The 15,387-nt window shown below is 35.2% G+C and overlaps 1 protein-coding gene across 4 annotated transcripts; it reads left to right on the top strand.

The window, feature by feature from the left end:
• Nucleotides 1-1,038: 1,038 nt before the first annotated feature.
• On the top strand, nt 1,039-10,555 carry LOC141697193 (GBF-interacting protein 1). Of its 4 annotated transcripts, none has more exons than XM_074501469.1 (11): nt 1,039-1,443; nt 1,862-1,905; nt 3,064-3,166; nt 4,165-4,294; nt 4,444-4,829; nt 4,958-5,107; nt 5,557-5,926; nt 7,086-7,380; nt 7,729-7,890; nt 8,872-9,357; nt 9,708-10,555. In XM_074501469.1, exons 1-11 carry the CDS (start codon nt 1,281-1,283, stop codon nt 9,993-9,995), a joined length of 2,577 nt encoding a protein of 858 aa, XP_074357570.1. In that variant the 5' UTR covers nt 1,039-1,280; the 3' UTR covers nt 9,996-10,555. The 4 variants fall into 4 exon arrangements, with proteins under 4 accessions (XP_074357570.1, XP_074357571.1, XP_074357569.1 ...); XM_074501470.1 differs by having other exon boundaries at nt 7,083-7,380; nt 7,816-7,890; XM_074501468.1 differs by having other exon boundaries at nt 7,083-7,380.
• Nucleotides 10,556-15,387: the final 4,832 nt, after the last annotated feature.

The raw sequence follows: 15,387 nt of genomic DNA, 5'->3' as shown, positions 1-15,387 counted from the left end.
GTCATAACTGCATGTTGACATCTTAAATACCAATGAAAGACCAACCTCTGATGAAGAAAGGGAATTAAAATATGATAGTGTTGAAGTTGCCGAGAAGCCTGATCTTCCTAAACCAATATTGGCTGAGAATAAATGTTGCCCAACCCTTCTAAGTCAGCTTTAAAATGAGGAGTTCCTCTATGGGTGAAGGTGTTCGGAGGTGACTGCATCAGTACCGGGTACAAATGAAAAGCTTGGTATTAATAAGGAAAAGGTGTATACCGGTGATACTTTATCTAATAGAGATCCTTCATACGTGACAGACATATTTGGAGAAGAAATTGAACAAAAATATTTGAAAAAAGCACAATTCTATTTAATTTCATCGACAAAACTACGTAGTTTCATCTTAAAATGACAATAAAATTAATTAATATCAAAATTAAAAATATTTTAACATATGTTTTCTATATTATCATTCATTAACATATTTTCTCTTTAAAAAAGTAATATATATTTGTCCTTGTTCACTTTCTATTCATAATTTGAGCAAAATCACATGAAAAACACATGTTCAGTTTCCGCGTAATGTTGATTTCTTAATATATAAAAATGTATTCTCTACTTTTCCGGTCATCAACTAATTTCTTGGATGAGATAAACGAGATTAAGATGTGTTCAGTAAAAACAAAACAATAAAATGTTACAATATGTGATAAAATGTAATAACTATATCAGTTTGATTCACATATATTTTATCGTAAAAAATTTATATAATTGAGCGACTATATAGATAAGATAAACGAGATAAAGAGGTGTTCATTGAAAATAAGGGTACCAAAAGAAAAGAATATACACTTATTTTAATGTTTTTGATAATTTTCAGTTTTTTCTAGGTAAATAAAATGATATATATAGTTTTATTTGATTATTATTTTACTTACAATAAAAAAATACCTCCACCTCGGAAGTCGAATGTAAATAAGAAAATATAAAAAGAGGCAGAAATTAAAAAAGTTAAAAGAAAATAAATAAAAAGGCAGGGGCGAAAAAACCAAAAAGCCCTGCACTGCCGAAGTCTCTCTTCAAAACACACAACTCGTATGCCCTCTCTCTCTCTCTCTCTCTCTCTCTCTCCCCCTCTGTCTCTGTATCTCTCTTCTTACATACAGGCATATAAATTATTAGATCAAATCCAAAAACCCTCCAGCAAAGTCTCATCTTTTTAACACCCATATCATTAATTCATCATCTGCATTCCTTTTATACACACACATATATACAGAGATACGATTTTAAGGATGAGTTATGGAGGGGGAAGGGTTTCGATTCCGAGTAACATGAAGAAGACGATCCAGAACATTAAGGAGATCACGGGTAGCCATGATGATGATGAGATTTATACAATGCTTAAAGAATGTAACATGGATCCTAATGAGACTACTCACAAGCTTCTTTTTCAGGGTCTCTCTCTCTGATCTCTCTCTCTCTCTCCCTCTCTCTCTATTTATCTCTCCCTCTCTCTCCCTTATATTTTTGTATTGTTTTTTAGTTATAGAGTAAGTTTAGTTAGTTGTGGTTTTTTTATTTTTTGCTATGCTTAAGTGATTCTGTGATACAGTAATTAATTTAATTTGGGGAAAGATACAATTTTTATTCATTTTAAGGCTGCAAGACTATGAAGTATATGGACCCTTTTTATTGGCTAATGAGTATCTTAAACTTGATTATGCTAATTAATTTTTTTTGATTAATGCTTCTAGAGTCTCCATTAAATTTGACTCAGAATCGGTCACTAGTATTTAGTAAAAGGTGTTCTATTAGGTAACAAAATTTCCTTTTTTTTGTTTTGACATTGTAACCCTCTGGGTACGTGTTGCAGATACATTTCATGAAGTCAAAAGGAAGCGTGAACGAAAGAAGGAGGTAAGGGTGAAGTAATGATTAAAAGTAGGGTCATATATAATTTGTAATTTATGCACATTGTTATCTATAATATTGTTGTGCAATTTTGAAGAAAATTATATTCAGCCGTAAAAGAAGGTAGATATCTTGTGGTGTCGGGGAAAAGTTTTAGACTTACATGTTATAGTATATTCAAGTAGAATGCCTCAAATTTTCTCCTTTGTAGATGTGTAATTATTAGTGAGTGCATAATTTGAACTGGTTTTGTAATTTTTGTGTACTACTTAAAATTTACACATGAACTAGTCCGTTAAGTCTCATTGCTTACATGATTTATAGTGCATGTTTGGCAAGCTTGTAAATTAGCTTAATCGGGCTCAAAGCCCATTTTCAATTTTACCTGCCTCTTTGGGCAAATTATGAGAATGATCATTTAGGAGCATAAACAGTAAAAATCAGAAAGTTAGATCCACTTACTTTCCCCATTTCATATTTATATCATAAAGCTCTTGAGTTTTATATACGATCTTGGTTATAATCTTGGTTCGTACTAATTTTATAATTTTTACTTTTACGTCGGGGTATATAACGAAAACTTCAAATATTTTTGACCAAAATTTTAATTTAAGATAATCTAAAATTAAAAATATAAATTTATTTATTTAAAAATTTTAAATGATCTTTAGGTATTTTTTTATTTTAATTTTGTTTAAATCCATTTTAATCGTATAATTTTATTATAACCCGAGATCATTAGACCAACTTAACCCGGATCAGTAGTATAATTTTATTTTCATTGAGATGAATTGCCTATATTATATAATTTTATCCCGATATCATTATCCTATTCTTCTTTTTCAATTTTCTCTTTTTTATTTTATATTCATGTATTTAAAATTATAAATTCTTGTAATTTGTAAGTCACATTTTAATTTTATTTAAACGAAATTATAACTTATAATTTATGATCCAAACACATTATCAATTTATAAGTAACTTATACGTAAAATTATCTAAACACCTAAATAACTTATAAGTTACGATGTTCATATCACTTATATGACATTTTTCAACTCTTAGTCATAAGTTAAATTTTTTAAGAAATCCCAAACGGGCCCATATTTTTATTATCTTCAATAGTATTAACTATCCCTCTGTTTCTTTTGAATGGTTTTGCAGAATGCTAACAAGGAGTCTTCAGATTCAAGGTGGAAACCCAGTATGCAGGGCCGTGGCAGTAGGGGAGGTCGGGGGAACTACTCATCTCGTTATTCGTCTCATGGTATTATTTTCTTTTCAAGAGTGGATTTATTTGCCTTCTACGAGTACTGTTTCATATTTATATGTGTCCTATGTTATGTCTCCCAGATTCCAAGCTAGAGAGCTGAACTACTTGGGTTTATCTTGAAGGTCTAATTATTTACTGTAGTTGAACTCCAATTCAAATTTGTATTTGGAAATTCCTGCATTGGCCCCATATATCTATGTTTGGATTGAATCTGATATGTATTACAATATATACAGATTATATGAAACCATTTTGTCATTCAAGGATTACAACACTTGCAACTGGAGTTTCATTATCCCTAGTCGTAGAATAAACGTGCATGTAGAACCTGGAAATAAAAAAAAATTATAAGTAGTTCTTTGCAATACAATATGTATGGTTATCCATTAGATGTTGTTATCAACTTTAAGTAATAATTTAACGATATATACCTGTATCTCCAATCCGGATGTAGGATTTTGGGAGGGTAAGATGTAGGCCGATCTTGGAATTTTTCTGTATGACATTGATACAAAAGACAATGGTACAGTGTGAATGGAAGAATGTGTGCATTGTATTCAAGGTAGTGTAATATACACCCTAAACGAGCCACTCATGACTCTGCTGTTTCTTCTCATGGTTTGTAGCAATTAATTGTGTTTAAGTTTGGATCTTATCAGAATGGATACTAGACTTCTATGTCTCTGCCACACTTTACTCGAATCTGGACCATTTTATTCGAGTTTCAGACCTGTAAATCCTTCAAGAGAGGAATTGCACTTAGTTTCACCTAGGAATTTTTTTGAATGTATGTATTCCAAAGGTTTTTCTATCAACAATAGTTTTTTAGAAGATTGACCTCGATCATATGATTATTTTCCCCCCCACAACTTATAATCTCGGAAGTCCGGACTGCATAGTGGTTTTTTGTTTTGCTTAACTGTGTGAATGTGCTCCTAATGTATTAGTATATGTGCATTCACTTGAGATTTCATGTTTATCTGCTCTGTCAGATGCTGGTGGTACTCGAAGCTCTGCCCCAGTAAAGGAAAATGGACCCAGTCGCGTTCCAGAGGGGAGTGTTGGCATGTCAACCACTCCCACTTCAAAGGGTCTGAAGCACAAAATAACATCTGTTGTGAGGTGATATGTGTGTGTGATTGTGCTTCATGTTTAAAAATGCATTGTTTAAGTTTTTCAGAACCCATTGGTTAAAATGAGAGATATATTCTGAATGGTGTAAAATGCTCACAATCTGTGTATCTCTTCCTTTCCTTGAATATTATTTGCAGCTCTGGAGCTGTCACCATTGATGGTTCTTCTGGTATATCTTCTGTGAGTGTTGGTGCCACAGGTGGTGGGAATAACCTGACTATAACGGCAGCTGACATAGAAAAGGTGGAGGGTCAACTAGCACTTAATCTTTTGGCGGAGACCGACAAAACCACCACAAATGTATTTGTACCTGCGGTGGCACCTGCACTCATAGTGCAAACTTCCAGCAATATCCCCAGTTCTGAAATATCACCATCTTCTCCAGTAGCGTACTTCTCTGCTTCAGATCCTGTTTTAGTGTCATCTCAGGATTCACGGCTCCTAGGCGCCGTTGGTACAATTAAACGTGAGATCACACCTGAAAAGAGTTCACTGGTCCCTGTTGAGAGCAAATCAATTGCAGGTAGGGTTAATTTCTAAGCAACTAGTAGTTTAGTGTTATGCGATTAAGTTAGAATCATTATCTTAAAAGTTCAAAGTTTATGACTTATAATTTAATTTTGTGCATAAATAATATTAAATCAAATTCAGCGTTCTCCGATGTTGAAAGTTGCTTGGAAGGAAAAACGGTTGTTAAATCTCAGGTGATTCACAAGAATCATTTGTCCGACTCCGTACAAGCTGGTGTACCTTCATCAAATTATGTTAGTCGAACAGCACAAGTTATTGGCCCTCAGAAAGGTAGTGGTTCACTAATTCTCATGCATGAAACTTCTTTTCAAAATGTGTTGTGTTCTAGTTGTTGCTTGTCGGAAAAATATTGAATCCATTTGTCTTTAAAAATGAAAAGGAAAGTTTTCAACTTGGCCAAAAAAGGAATGCTTTGTGATTTTTTTTTCTAAAGACTAGTTTTGCATGGTTACCCTTTTACTCTCCATTTTTTGTCGGCAGTGAGAACAAAATCGCTGGTCTGAATCTTGAAATATGTGAAACACTTCTTTTGTCTTACTCATTGTTCTGTTAGTAGGAATGGTGATACTCATCAATGTGTACGTAGGAGACGTTTTTTTTGAGAGAATTATTTATTTACATATATGGAAGCATCTTCTAGTTCATAAAACTACTTTGTTGCATTCTGCTGACATGTCAGAAAGTTGCATAGTAAGTAATATCTCCCTTCTTACCAACAGGACTACCTATCAAGGAGTGGAAACCAAAGCCTACAAATATTAATCTTGCCCTAGTGTCAGGGACAGTTGCTTCAGCTGATGTTCCAGTTGAAAGTACTAAACCGCGAATTGCAGCAGGTGTTCTTGATTCAAAAGAAACATATTCTAATCTTGAAAAACAGCTAGAGCAATCGCACATTTCAGAAAGTCAACATGTTATTATCCCAAATCATATTCATGTTCCAGAAGCTGATAAACTTGGGTTTTGCTTTGGAAGTTTTGATGCTAATTTTGGAAGGGTTACACACTCCTCCAATGCTTCTGCAAAGGAAAAAAATACACTTCTTGAAACTTCTGAGAAGATTGAAGAAATATCCAAGGAGCAATTAAGGTGTGTATATTTTGATATCCTTTTTTTCCTTGTAAAATTTTCTTTGAGCACCTAGTTCTGCGTAAGCCGTTATATTCTTTAAACCTTTACCACACTTATTGAGTTTGTAAAATTTGCTTGAAGTAAATGTGGAGTTGTGTGATAGAAGTCTTCAGTACTAAATTGCTCGTGACTTGTTCATTTCCACAAGGTAGAAGAAGCAAGTGCACTTGTAATAGGAAGAATTGATTCAAGATAATAAAAATTCAGTTATGCTTTAAGTAGATCCCCCCAATCTCTCTCTCTCTCTCTCTCTCTCTCTCTCTCTCTCACACACACACACACACACACACATACACACACGCGCGCGCTCGCTCGCGCGCAAACGATATTTGAGCCCTTTTGCACCGTCTTTACTAAGAAGTAGCTAACAAAATCTGTCACTTGATTCACTTCCAACTTCCTTATTTTCTCAGAGGTGCATCTGTCCCCCTCTAACTATACAGACACACACAAAAATGTCAGCCATTTTATCTGTGAGACGTGCAGTTTTGAAATATTCCACTTATTTGTGATAATTACCTGTATGATATTGTTTTGTTTTTCATTTAATTTGGCTAAACCATCTCCTCCTCCACTTGTTTGTGATTGTTTGGCACTTAATGTTATTACTCATCATAATTAAGTCATAAACCTGGACAAATGGGCCTTGATTTAGAATTTGCTTATATTTTTCTTATTATTTTCAGTTTAACTTTCGAGCTTGTACCCAGGGCTCTTATTATTGAGCTCACACAATTGTTATATAGAAAACATGAAGGGAAATATATGGAAATTACATTCATTTTTTTAGTATGTGAATTTAATTGTTTACAAATGAATTGAAGGGGTATGGTGTTGTTATCTCCTTATCTTTTGGTTCAACACTTAGTTTTTTGTTGTTTATGTATTAAAGTTTAAAACTTGGACACATATATACTATAGTATGGAAAAGAGTATGCAGACTAATGCCGTTGTTATATATATAAACATGTGAAGCTCAATGGATCATCTTGGTCTCTTTGGGGACAACATAATAACAGAGAAATATTCTCCAGTGATCTCTATTGAACAGTTTCAATGTTACTATTTTGAGTTTATCCTTTCTGCAAATTCACAAATCGCATTGTGATTTCAGCAGTCAAAATGCCATGGAGACTGTTGAAGAAGAAGATGATTCTAAGCATTCTGCATCTTCAAATGTACCTAACAGTTTGACTACTGATTCTGATGCCTCGTCCACTGTGGTGGTCCCAGAGTCCTCTGAATCTAAGCAACTGACTGACTTGCCATCAGGAGGTAATCAATACTCAATGGTGAATAACTCTCCTACATACAGCTTTGGTATCTTGCCAACAATGGTTGGGAGCCAGGTCACACCCATTCAAAGTACAGAGTCTCAAGCTCGTGATGCTTCTCGCCTTCCAGGCTTTGTTGTAAGTCCTCAAGTCTCAGATCTTTTGTATCCCTGGAAGTGGAGTAGTATATTTTCCAAGTTTTTAACTTCCTGAACTAGTGGTTGGTGTGATAATGACCATTCCTGATTTATATCTAGATATATTTATGTTTGTACCTTCCCCGAATCGTCATTCGTCAACAAGATGCACTTGTTTTAAGGATGTTATATTGCATGACTGTGGACTATATTATGTCCTTGAATACAGTATTTACTTTTTTCTTTTGCTGAATGCATTCTAGACCCATAATTTCACAAGACTCCCATTTCTTGTAGTTTAGTTTAATTACTGAAAATTTTGGCCTGCACAATTTGTTTGTGCACACAGGTACAACAACCTTTTGACCCAAACAGCTACTATGCTCAATTTTATCAAACTGGTACAGGTAGTGATACCCATGTTTCACCATTTCAGTCACCTGGATTTACGACCAAGTACACCGGAAATGTTGCAATGTTGTCACCACATGGTTCTCAGTCGTCTCAAGAGGTTTGTTACTATGATGATCTTTAAAATTAATTATTTCTCCTATATTTGGCCGATATATCATTTCTGCAATATCCGGGTTTAATAAAATTAGCATATTCAAAGAAACCATGTGATATAATTGTAGGAAAAAGAATCTTCCCAAGATTCTTATTTAGAAATTTTCCATGTTTATGATACAAGTATTAATGATAAATAGTAATAACAAATACTCTCACTTATATGTCCGTATATATGATTGTTGTGGTATTAATATTTTTGAAGAAGATATCTTTAACCTCAAATTATAATTTTTAGAATGTTTTGTAGTTTACTTGGGAATTTGGTTAGACAGGTTTGTTTTCTATGTTAATATTTTCTATTGATAGTAATGTTTTGAGAAGAACCTTATTGGCTGAACATTGAGCGAATAATGGTAATCGAGGTTGATGGCTAAAAAATTTAAGCTTGTGGTGTCCCTAATTGGGAAAGATTCTGTGACTTCGGTTGTGTATGTCTGTATATGGGTGGGTAGGATAGTTTGTTTTCTAGCCCATATAGTAATGTCTATTACTAGGTCTATATGAAAATATGTCTGATCTTTTGTATGTAGAGTTTTGTAGTTTCTATTGACTGGACTGCACGGGACCTTCAAAGCTTTTCTACACATATCTTAAGGATTCGGTCTAAGCTATACATGTTTACTTTGGTCAAGTGTGCAAGACTTATTACTCTGGTTTCTTCTATTCTGGATAGTAAATTAACTATAAGCCGGAATTAGTTTTAGACTGTAGCTAACACAAAATACTTAGTCCTGCCTGCCATCCATACTTGAGTTGTAAGAGATCAATTTGCTTAGTAAATATGTAAAACTTAGCATTGAACTTTCAGTTTCTTTCTTGTAATGTATAGTACTGAATGAAGTAGACTTGTCGCATTTTGTACTGTTATAGTCCTTTATCCATATATGTATCAAACATATAAACTAATAGAACAAGTGTGCAGATTGGCAACTCTTTGATATTGTCTACTGCTGGTCCAACTCCACTTGTGACACAAGCTGCTGGGGTAATGCAGAGTTCCATAGCTGTAACACAGCAACCACTCCCCGTTTTTAGACAGCCTGCTGGGGTGCATCTGCCTCACTATCCTACAAACTATATTCCCTACGGTCACTACTACTCCCCGTTTTATGTACCTCCTCCCGCTATTCATCAGTTTCTAAGCAATGGTGCTTTTCCACCGCAGCCTCAACCTGGTAGTTTTTATCCAGCTCCACCAGTGGCAACTACCAAATATCCACTCTCCCAATACAAGTCGGGTAACAATACTGGAAACTCAACTCAAATGGGAGTGCCTGGAAGCTATGTACCATATGGCTCCTCCCCTTCTGGTTTAAATACTACTTCATCAACAACAGGAAACTCGGCTTCAAACGAAGGTGGTGCATCCCACTTTAAGGAAAATAATGTTTACATTACTGGGCAGCAGGTTGGTTACATAAATTTCACATCTTGTCTCTCTTTGATAATAGAATCTGTTAAGAGTGTATTCGTTTCTTTTACTTCATTTATGTGATCTGTGTACTATTACAGTATGTTACAAGAAGTTATCTCTTAGTTCTAGAGTGCCCGAGTCGACATGACATATGCAGATATAGGAGATCCTAAAGCGTGTATTTTTTTTGTACATTTAATCTTTTGCATGATTTTATGTAGTTGAAACCATTTTAATGTGTGCAACTACTCCATCCTAGTTTTGCTCTTAAAAAATATATTTTGGAAACTAAATACTGTCGTGTGCATCTGAAAGGTCGTAAACTTTTACCATGTTTATTGTAGAGTGAAGGCTCAGGTGTGTGGTTTGCTCCTGGTAGAGAGATCTCTGGCTTGCCGGCCAGTTCCTTCTACAACCTTCCTCAGGCTCAGATGGGGTATACTGCAGCTCAAGCTGGCCGTGGCAGCTTCACTAGCATATATCACCCTGCACAACCGGTCACAGCAGCTTCTGTACATTCACTTCTACAACCACCTCAGACCATGGCTGGAGCTGTTGATATGGCTGGACCAACAGCAAGTGTTTATCAGCCATCACAACCTGCAACTCTCAACTGGCCCAATAATTACTAGAAAGAAGTTGATTTTTTTTTTGTAAACAGGCAATACAAGATGTGGAAATTAGACAAATGGATTTTCTGTTATTGGTAGAAGGTTTGGATGAAGAAATTTGAAGGTGCGCCATTGCTTGAAGCTGAGTGTAATTTTATAGGAGGCTGATTTTTTTTTCTTGTATTTGATTGATTCGCTTGAGGATATAGAAGGCGTCATCCTCTTGTAACAGAGATCAAACATTCCAAGAGTTACTAGGGTAGGAATGTGTGTGCAGGTCTTCCCTATTTTTTGCAGCTGATATATAGCCCTCATTGCCTATTTTTCTTTAACCACCACAAGACCTTAAGTTTCACCTTATTACTCGGGAACACTGAGTTAGAAGTCCTTGGACATGTTTTCCCCAACATCTCTTTCATGGTTTTGCAAGACTAGTGATTTAGGATATTAGAAGGTTTCTAGTTTCTCGTTTTTTTGTACTTTTCCCTTGGCATTACATTGTAAAGTGATTTTTGATAGCAGGAAAAGTTGTATGAAATTGTTGTAATTGGTATAGGTGTAATAAGCAAAAGCTGCATATATTTTTGTCAATCGCCAAACTATCATCATCAGAAATGGAAACTGTGTTGCATTGGCTGGATAAACAATAGTTTATGATTCTAGTATCCCATGTTTAGCTGGTGTTGGATAATACTTTTCGGCGAGAATATTCTATTGCTTTTCTATAATTAATCACGCACACACATACCTGGAGTTGAACTCGTGAACTCCCGCAAGGGGACACGAGCTCAACCACTCCATCAACACTTTTGTTGGCTAGAATATTCTATTGTTGGGATGGTATGTGTGTGCAATCATGTTCCAGAAGTTGGTGAACAACAATACAGCGTGGTCTGCGCGTAATTAGCTTTCCATTAGCCCACCTTGTTATCATACACATACATCTCTATTTGAATATAAAGCCGCTCTTTATCTACACAATGCTAGTGTAATCCAAAGATATAAAACACAATCAAAATATATTGTTTTTGCCGTTCGTTCAGCTTTTCAGTCTATAAACATGCAGCTCTGTTAAATCGCTCAGCTGGCTAAGCTAACTTCTGAACATCAGAAGAGAAGATGCTCCACAAACTCTTTGGCACGAAAGTGCGAAAGCCTTCTACTGATAGCCATTCCACGGATGAAAGATCTTCGGCCTTGAAGATCATTCATGCTGGAGGTAGAACTGATTACTACTTCATGGCTATCCCGGCTTCACGTGTTATGGAGAAGTATCCTTCATTTATACTAGCAAAGCCTGAGGTTTTTCGGAGGCCATGGGACTCAGTGGTACGGCCTGAAGAGATGCTTGTACCAGGACAGAAGTTCTTTGTCGTTCCAATTCGGACAGTGAAGAAACTGAAACGAAGAATCAGGAAACCTATCAAGGATAGTTTCCTTGATTTGTTTGTCTCTGAATGCTCCATAGATGAGCTTAGTAGCAACTCATATCTCCCGAAAAGGGATGTTAGCAGTAAGTCGAAGGGCAAACTTAAAGTCGAAAAACGTCGTGGAAGGCTTAATAACATTGATAAGAACTCAGGTGGCAATGAAGTCGGCAAAAACAGAAATGGTGGATTGAAGAAGAGCTCGAGTGGCGCCACTCCTAGCGCCATGTCTGGCGAGATAAAGACGAGGGTGAAGATGATAACATGGGAGCCATCTCTAACTGCGATTGCAGAGTGTCACGTCGAATGACAAGTAAATATGGAGCTCACATTGCTTCTCTGTTAAACACATTTGTCTACTGATTATTTGGTAATAATGCGCGAGAAATAGATATAAAGATTGTCTGAGAGATCGAGTGCAGGATATTTATGTGCTCGAATATTGGATCAAAGTTAGCAACTTTCGTTCTCCGTTTTCTAGTAATACTAATAACGCCAACAAAATTTGCAGGAACTAGTTTCTGGTACTTTGCTGAAATATATGGATTGCAAATATCATATATTTACAGCTTGCCTTTTTAAATTGTTTGCAATTTTTCCAAGTACGTTATTTGTTAAGCTTTTCGCACGGACGCGGTTTCTTTTATTTGACAGATACGAGTGAATTTTAAATTATTATGTCCAAGTTGGGCTCTAAACAGTCTCATCCTAAATTTCCTCAAAATTGAGTCAAACATGTCGAGTTAAAGAGAGTGGGGACCCCGGCCCAGCTCACATAATATAAAATATTGAGTATCAGCCTATCGAAGACATTGAAGATGGAAGAAAACCCTAACGACATATATTAAATCAAGGCAAGCGGGGCAAGAACTCCGTTATGCTAAGAGTTTCGGTCCACCACTCTAAAGAATTCGAGCTCACGACTATAAGGGTCTAGACTCACCTGTCTAAGGGATTCCAACCCGAATCCCACATCTTTAGGCGATATTCAGGCTCAACTCTCTCTAAAGGACTCGGGCTCTACTCTCTCTCGGGCTCACCTAAATGTGTTTGGGCTCTTCTCTCACTCATGAATTCGGGCTCTCCTAGCTAACAGAGATTCGGGCTCTCACTACTTTAAACGATTCAGTCTCTCCTTTCTCTTAGAGATTTGGGCTCTCATTTTTCTAAGAGACTCAAGCTCTCATCTCTAGCAGAGATTCGGGCTCATCTCTCTCTCACAGGCTCAGGCTCTCCTCTCTCATAGGGATTTGGGCTCTCCTCTCGAGTGGAGATTTAGGCTCCCCTCTTTAGTAGAGGTTCATGCTCATCTCTTTAAGGAGTGCGAGCTCACTTTGCTATGAGTTTCGGCCTCATTTCGCTAGCATAAGCTCTGACTCTCATCATGGGCAGGATTTAAAAGATGGGTCGTGAATCCATAATACTTGGGCTATTGTGAAGACTTGAAGTGTGGTGAGACGCCGGTATAAATATATAAAACAAATGCGGAAAAGAGAACGAAGCGAGGCCACGAGGCTCACTTCATGACTTTCCATGGGATGTGGGAATGGCCCCACCATGGGGGTTGGTGTAAGCCGTGGTGGCTAGACCGGTTCGCATCACCCAATTTTGACTATGATATGAACAATGACCTATAAATGACTGGGTTATTATTATTTATGAATCTCGGAGCCGACACGGGAGATTTCTATAATTATGGGAAGAAATGCAGAGATGTCGATAGATTATAAGGAAACGTGTAGAGTTGACCGAGATTTGCCTGATTAATTGGCTAAAGGACTGACTTGAGATTGACTTGGGTTGCAGGGGCATAAAAACCCTAACCCTAATTGTGTAACTTGTTTACCGAGAATTACGTGAGATTTGATCCCTATAAATAGGGTACGTAAGCACCTTGTATGAATATGTGCATTGACACTCGACAAAGATTAAGAGAAAGAACTTATTCTCTTTTTATTTATTGAGAAGTTATCATATTATAAGCACAGTCACCACCACAAACAAACCTCCTCCGCCACCAAACACCACTCACTAGATCTTTGTTCAAAACACGAATCTTCAAAATAATGTTGTATCAAATTCTCCTTACAACATAAATATTAATATTCTATTTGATTGAAAAATATAATAATGAATTTTGTATAATTATGGAATTATCCACTAAATTGTTGTTGAAATTAAAATAGAGTTTTTTTTCTTCTACTTGTATTTTGCGCTAATAAATAGTTTGTGCACGAAATTACGTTTTCAAGAGGAATACTGCATACTAATATAATTATTAAAAATAAATATATAAAATAAATATAAAATTAGTATGCATCATATAAACCTTTTGTCATTTTTCATTATTATGTGAGAAATATCTAGGATTGGATGTTGGACTATAACAACATTTTTATGTTACTCTAGAGAGAGCTTGTGAAATTTTTTTATATCTAATGTAAAAGTCATTTTTAAAGAATACAAAAGCTTATGTTTCAATATTTCACATAATAAATCTTGTTATTCACGGATGCATACCTCAATACATCTTATAACAAACCTGTTATTAAGTCACAATTTATACTACTTATTTTTTATCTTTAATTTATGTACTTACCAAATTAGTTTTGAGTATATAACATTTAATTGTAATAATGCTAATATAGTAACCTGTATAAGAAGATTAATCTGATCATATCTTGAACAATATAAATAAGGCTACAAAAATAATAGAGTTACATTTCTATTAAAGATTTTGTCAAATCATTGATCGAAATCTCAATAAATTATCCGCAAAATTCACCAATGAAATATTAGTGAAGTCCCAAATAAATTATTCAATAAATCACTTATAAAAAAGTCTAAATATATCATTTCTGAAGTGTTACAACAAATTATAATACATATTGCCCCTTTGAAGTCCAAACTCAAAATTATAATACATATTAGTGAAAATTTAAAACATGTTTTGATGTTAATTATTATAATTATGCAAAAAAATTAAGACCAAAGCTCAAATTGATTGTGACAATACAATATAAGACGATTTAGACGTCAAATGAGATTTTCGAGAGTAAGAATAGTGTGAATATTTGAATTAGCCTAACTTGTTTGTTACTAGTTTAGAAAAAAATTATTTTCAGGGAAATCTCGCATAGTTAATACAGGGTACATTATTTCACTTGTATTCCTGAGAGTGATTGTGTGAGTTTATATCTCGCGAGTAGAGCCGGCCAAACGAGCGGGCCGAGCGAGTCGGACCGAATTTTGGACGGGCCGGTTTGTTGACAACTGAAATCGTGAACGGCACGCCAGGATATACGGTCCGGGCCGATCTGGGCCGATTACATAATTGGAGGACTCGTGAACGACACGCGAATAAACCGAATAAAACGGTTCAGGCGGTTCAGGCGAATAGGCGGTTAAGGCGAATAGGCGGTCCTGGTAGCTGGTAGTGGACTAGTGGTAGGTAGGCGGTTAACTGCGGTTAACTCGCGAATTGCATATTTCTATTTTTTTTAATAAGCTGTTGTAAGTAACTTGTAATGAATCAGAGTGTTGTAATATAAAAAACATAAAATCTTCTCACTTCGATTTACAAATTGATTGTAAAGATTAAAGTTACAATATTGTAAACATAAATTGATTAATTTAATTCGGTAATTTTTGAAACATAATAATATTTGTAATTAATTATTTTAAGCAGAAGGTATTTTGTGATTGGTGAGAATTAAAATCTTTTTTCTTTTTTTCATCTTCATTTTTTCTGTTGAAAATATATTTCCAAATTTTAAAAATTAATATGTATTAAAATAAGGAAAAGAGGACGGTACCTCTATAAATTTTATTAATTAAAAAAATATTACAATTGATTTGAGAGGACTCCTCTCTAAAAAATGAAATAAACCGTGTTTAAATTTTAAATAAGATACAAAATATAACAAATTTTAAAAATACAAGGCAAACAAATATTATCAACTATTCAAATTCTTCTTCTTCTTGTG

This window comes from Apium graveolens, chromosome 11 (genome assembly GCF_009905375.1).
Source record: "Apium graveolens cultivar Ventura chromosome 11, ASM990537v1, whole genome shotgun sequence".
NCBI classification, from domain to species: Eukaryota; Viridiplantae; Streptophyta; class Magnoliopsida; order Apiales; family Apiaceae; genus Apium; species Apium graveolens.
Note: the sequence above shows the minus strand (reverse complement) of the source record. Positions and strands in the feature narration are given on the sequence as shown.

What these genes read in the sequence shown, in the direction of transcription:
- LOC141697193 (XM_074501468.1), top strand. Translation starts at nt 1,281, where the DNA reads ATGAGTTATGGAGGGGGAAGGGTTTCGATTCCGAGTAACATGAAGAAG. An exon ending in TGAGAGCAAATCAATTGCAG is followed by an intron (nt 4,830 to 4,957) that starts GTAGGGTTAATT and finishes AATCAAATTCAG; the next exon opens with CGTTCTCCGATGTTGAAAGT. An exon ending in GTTCTCAGTCGTCTCAAGAG is followed by an intron (nt 7,891 to 8,871) that starts GTTTGTTACTAT and finishes ACAAGTGTGCAG; the next exon opens with ATTGGCAACTCTTTGATATT.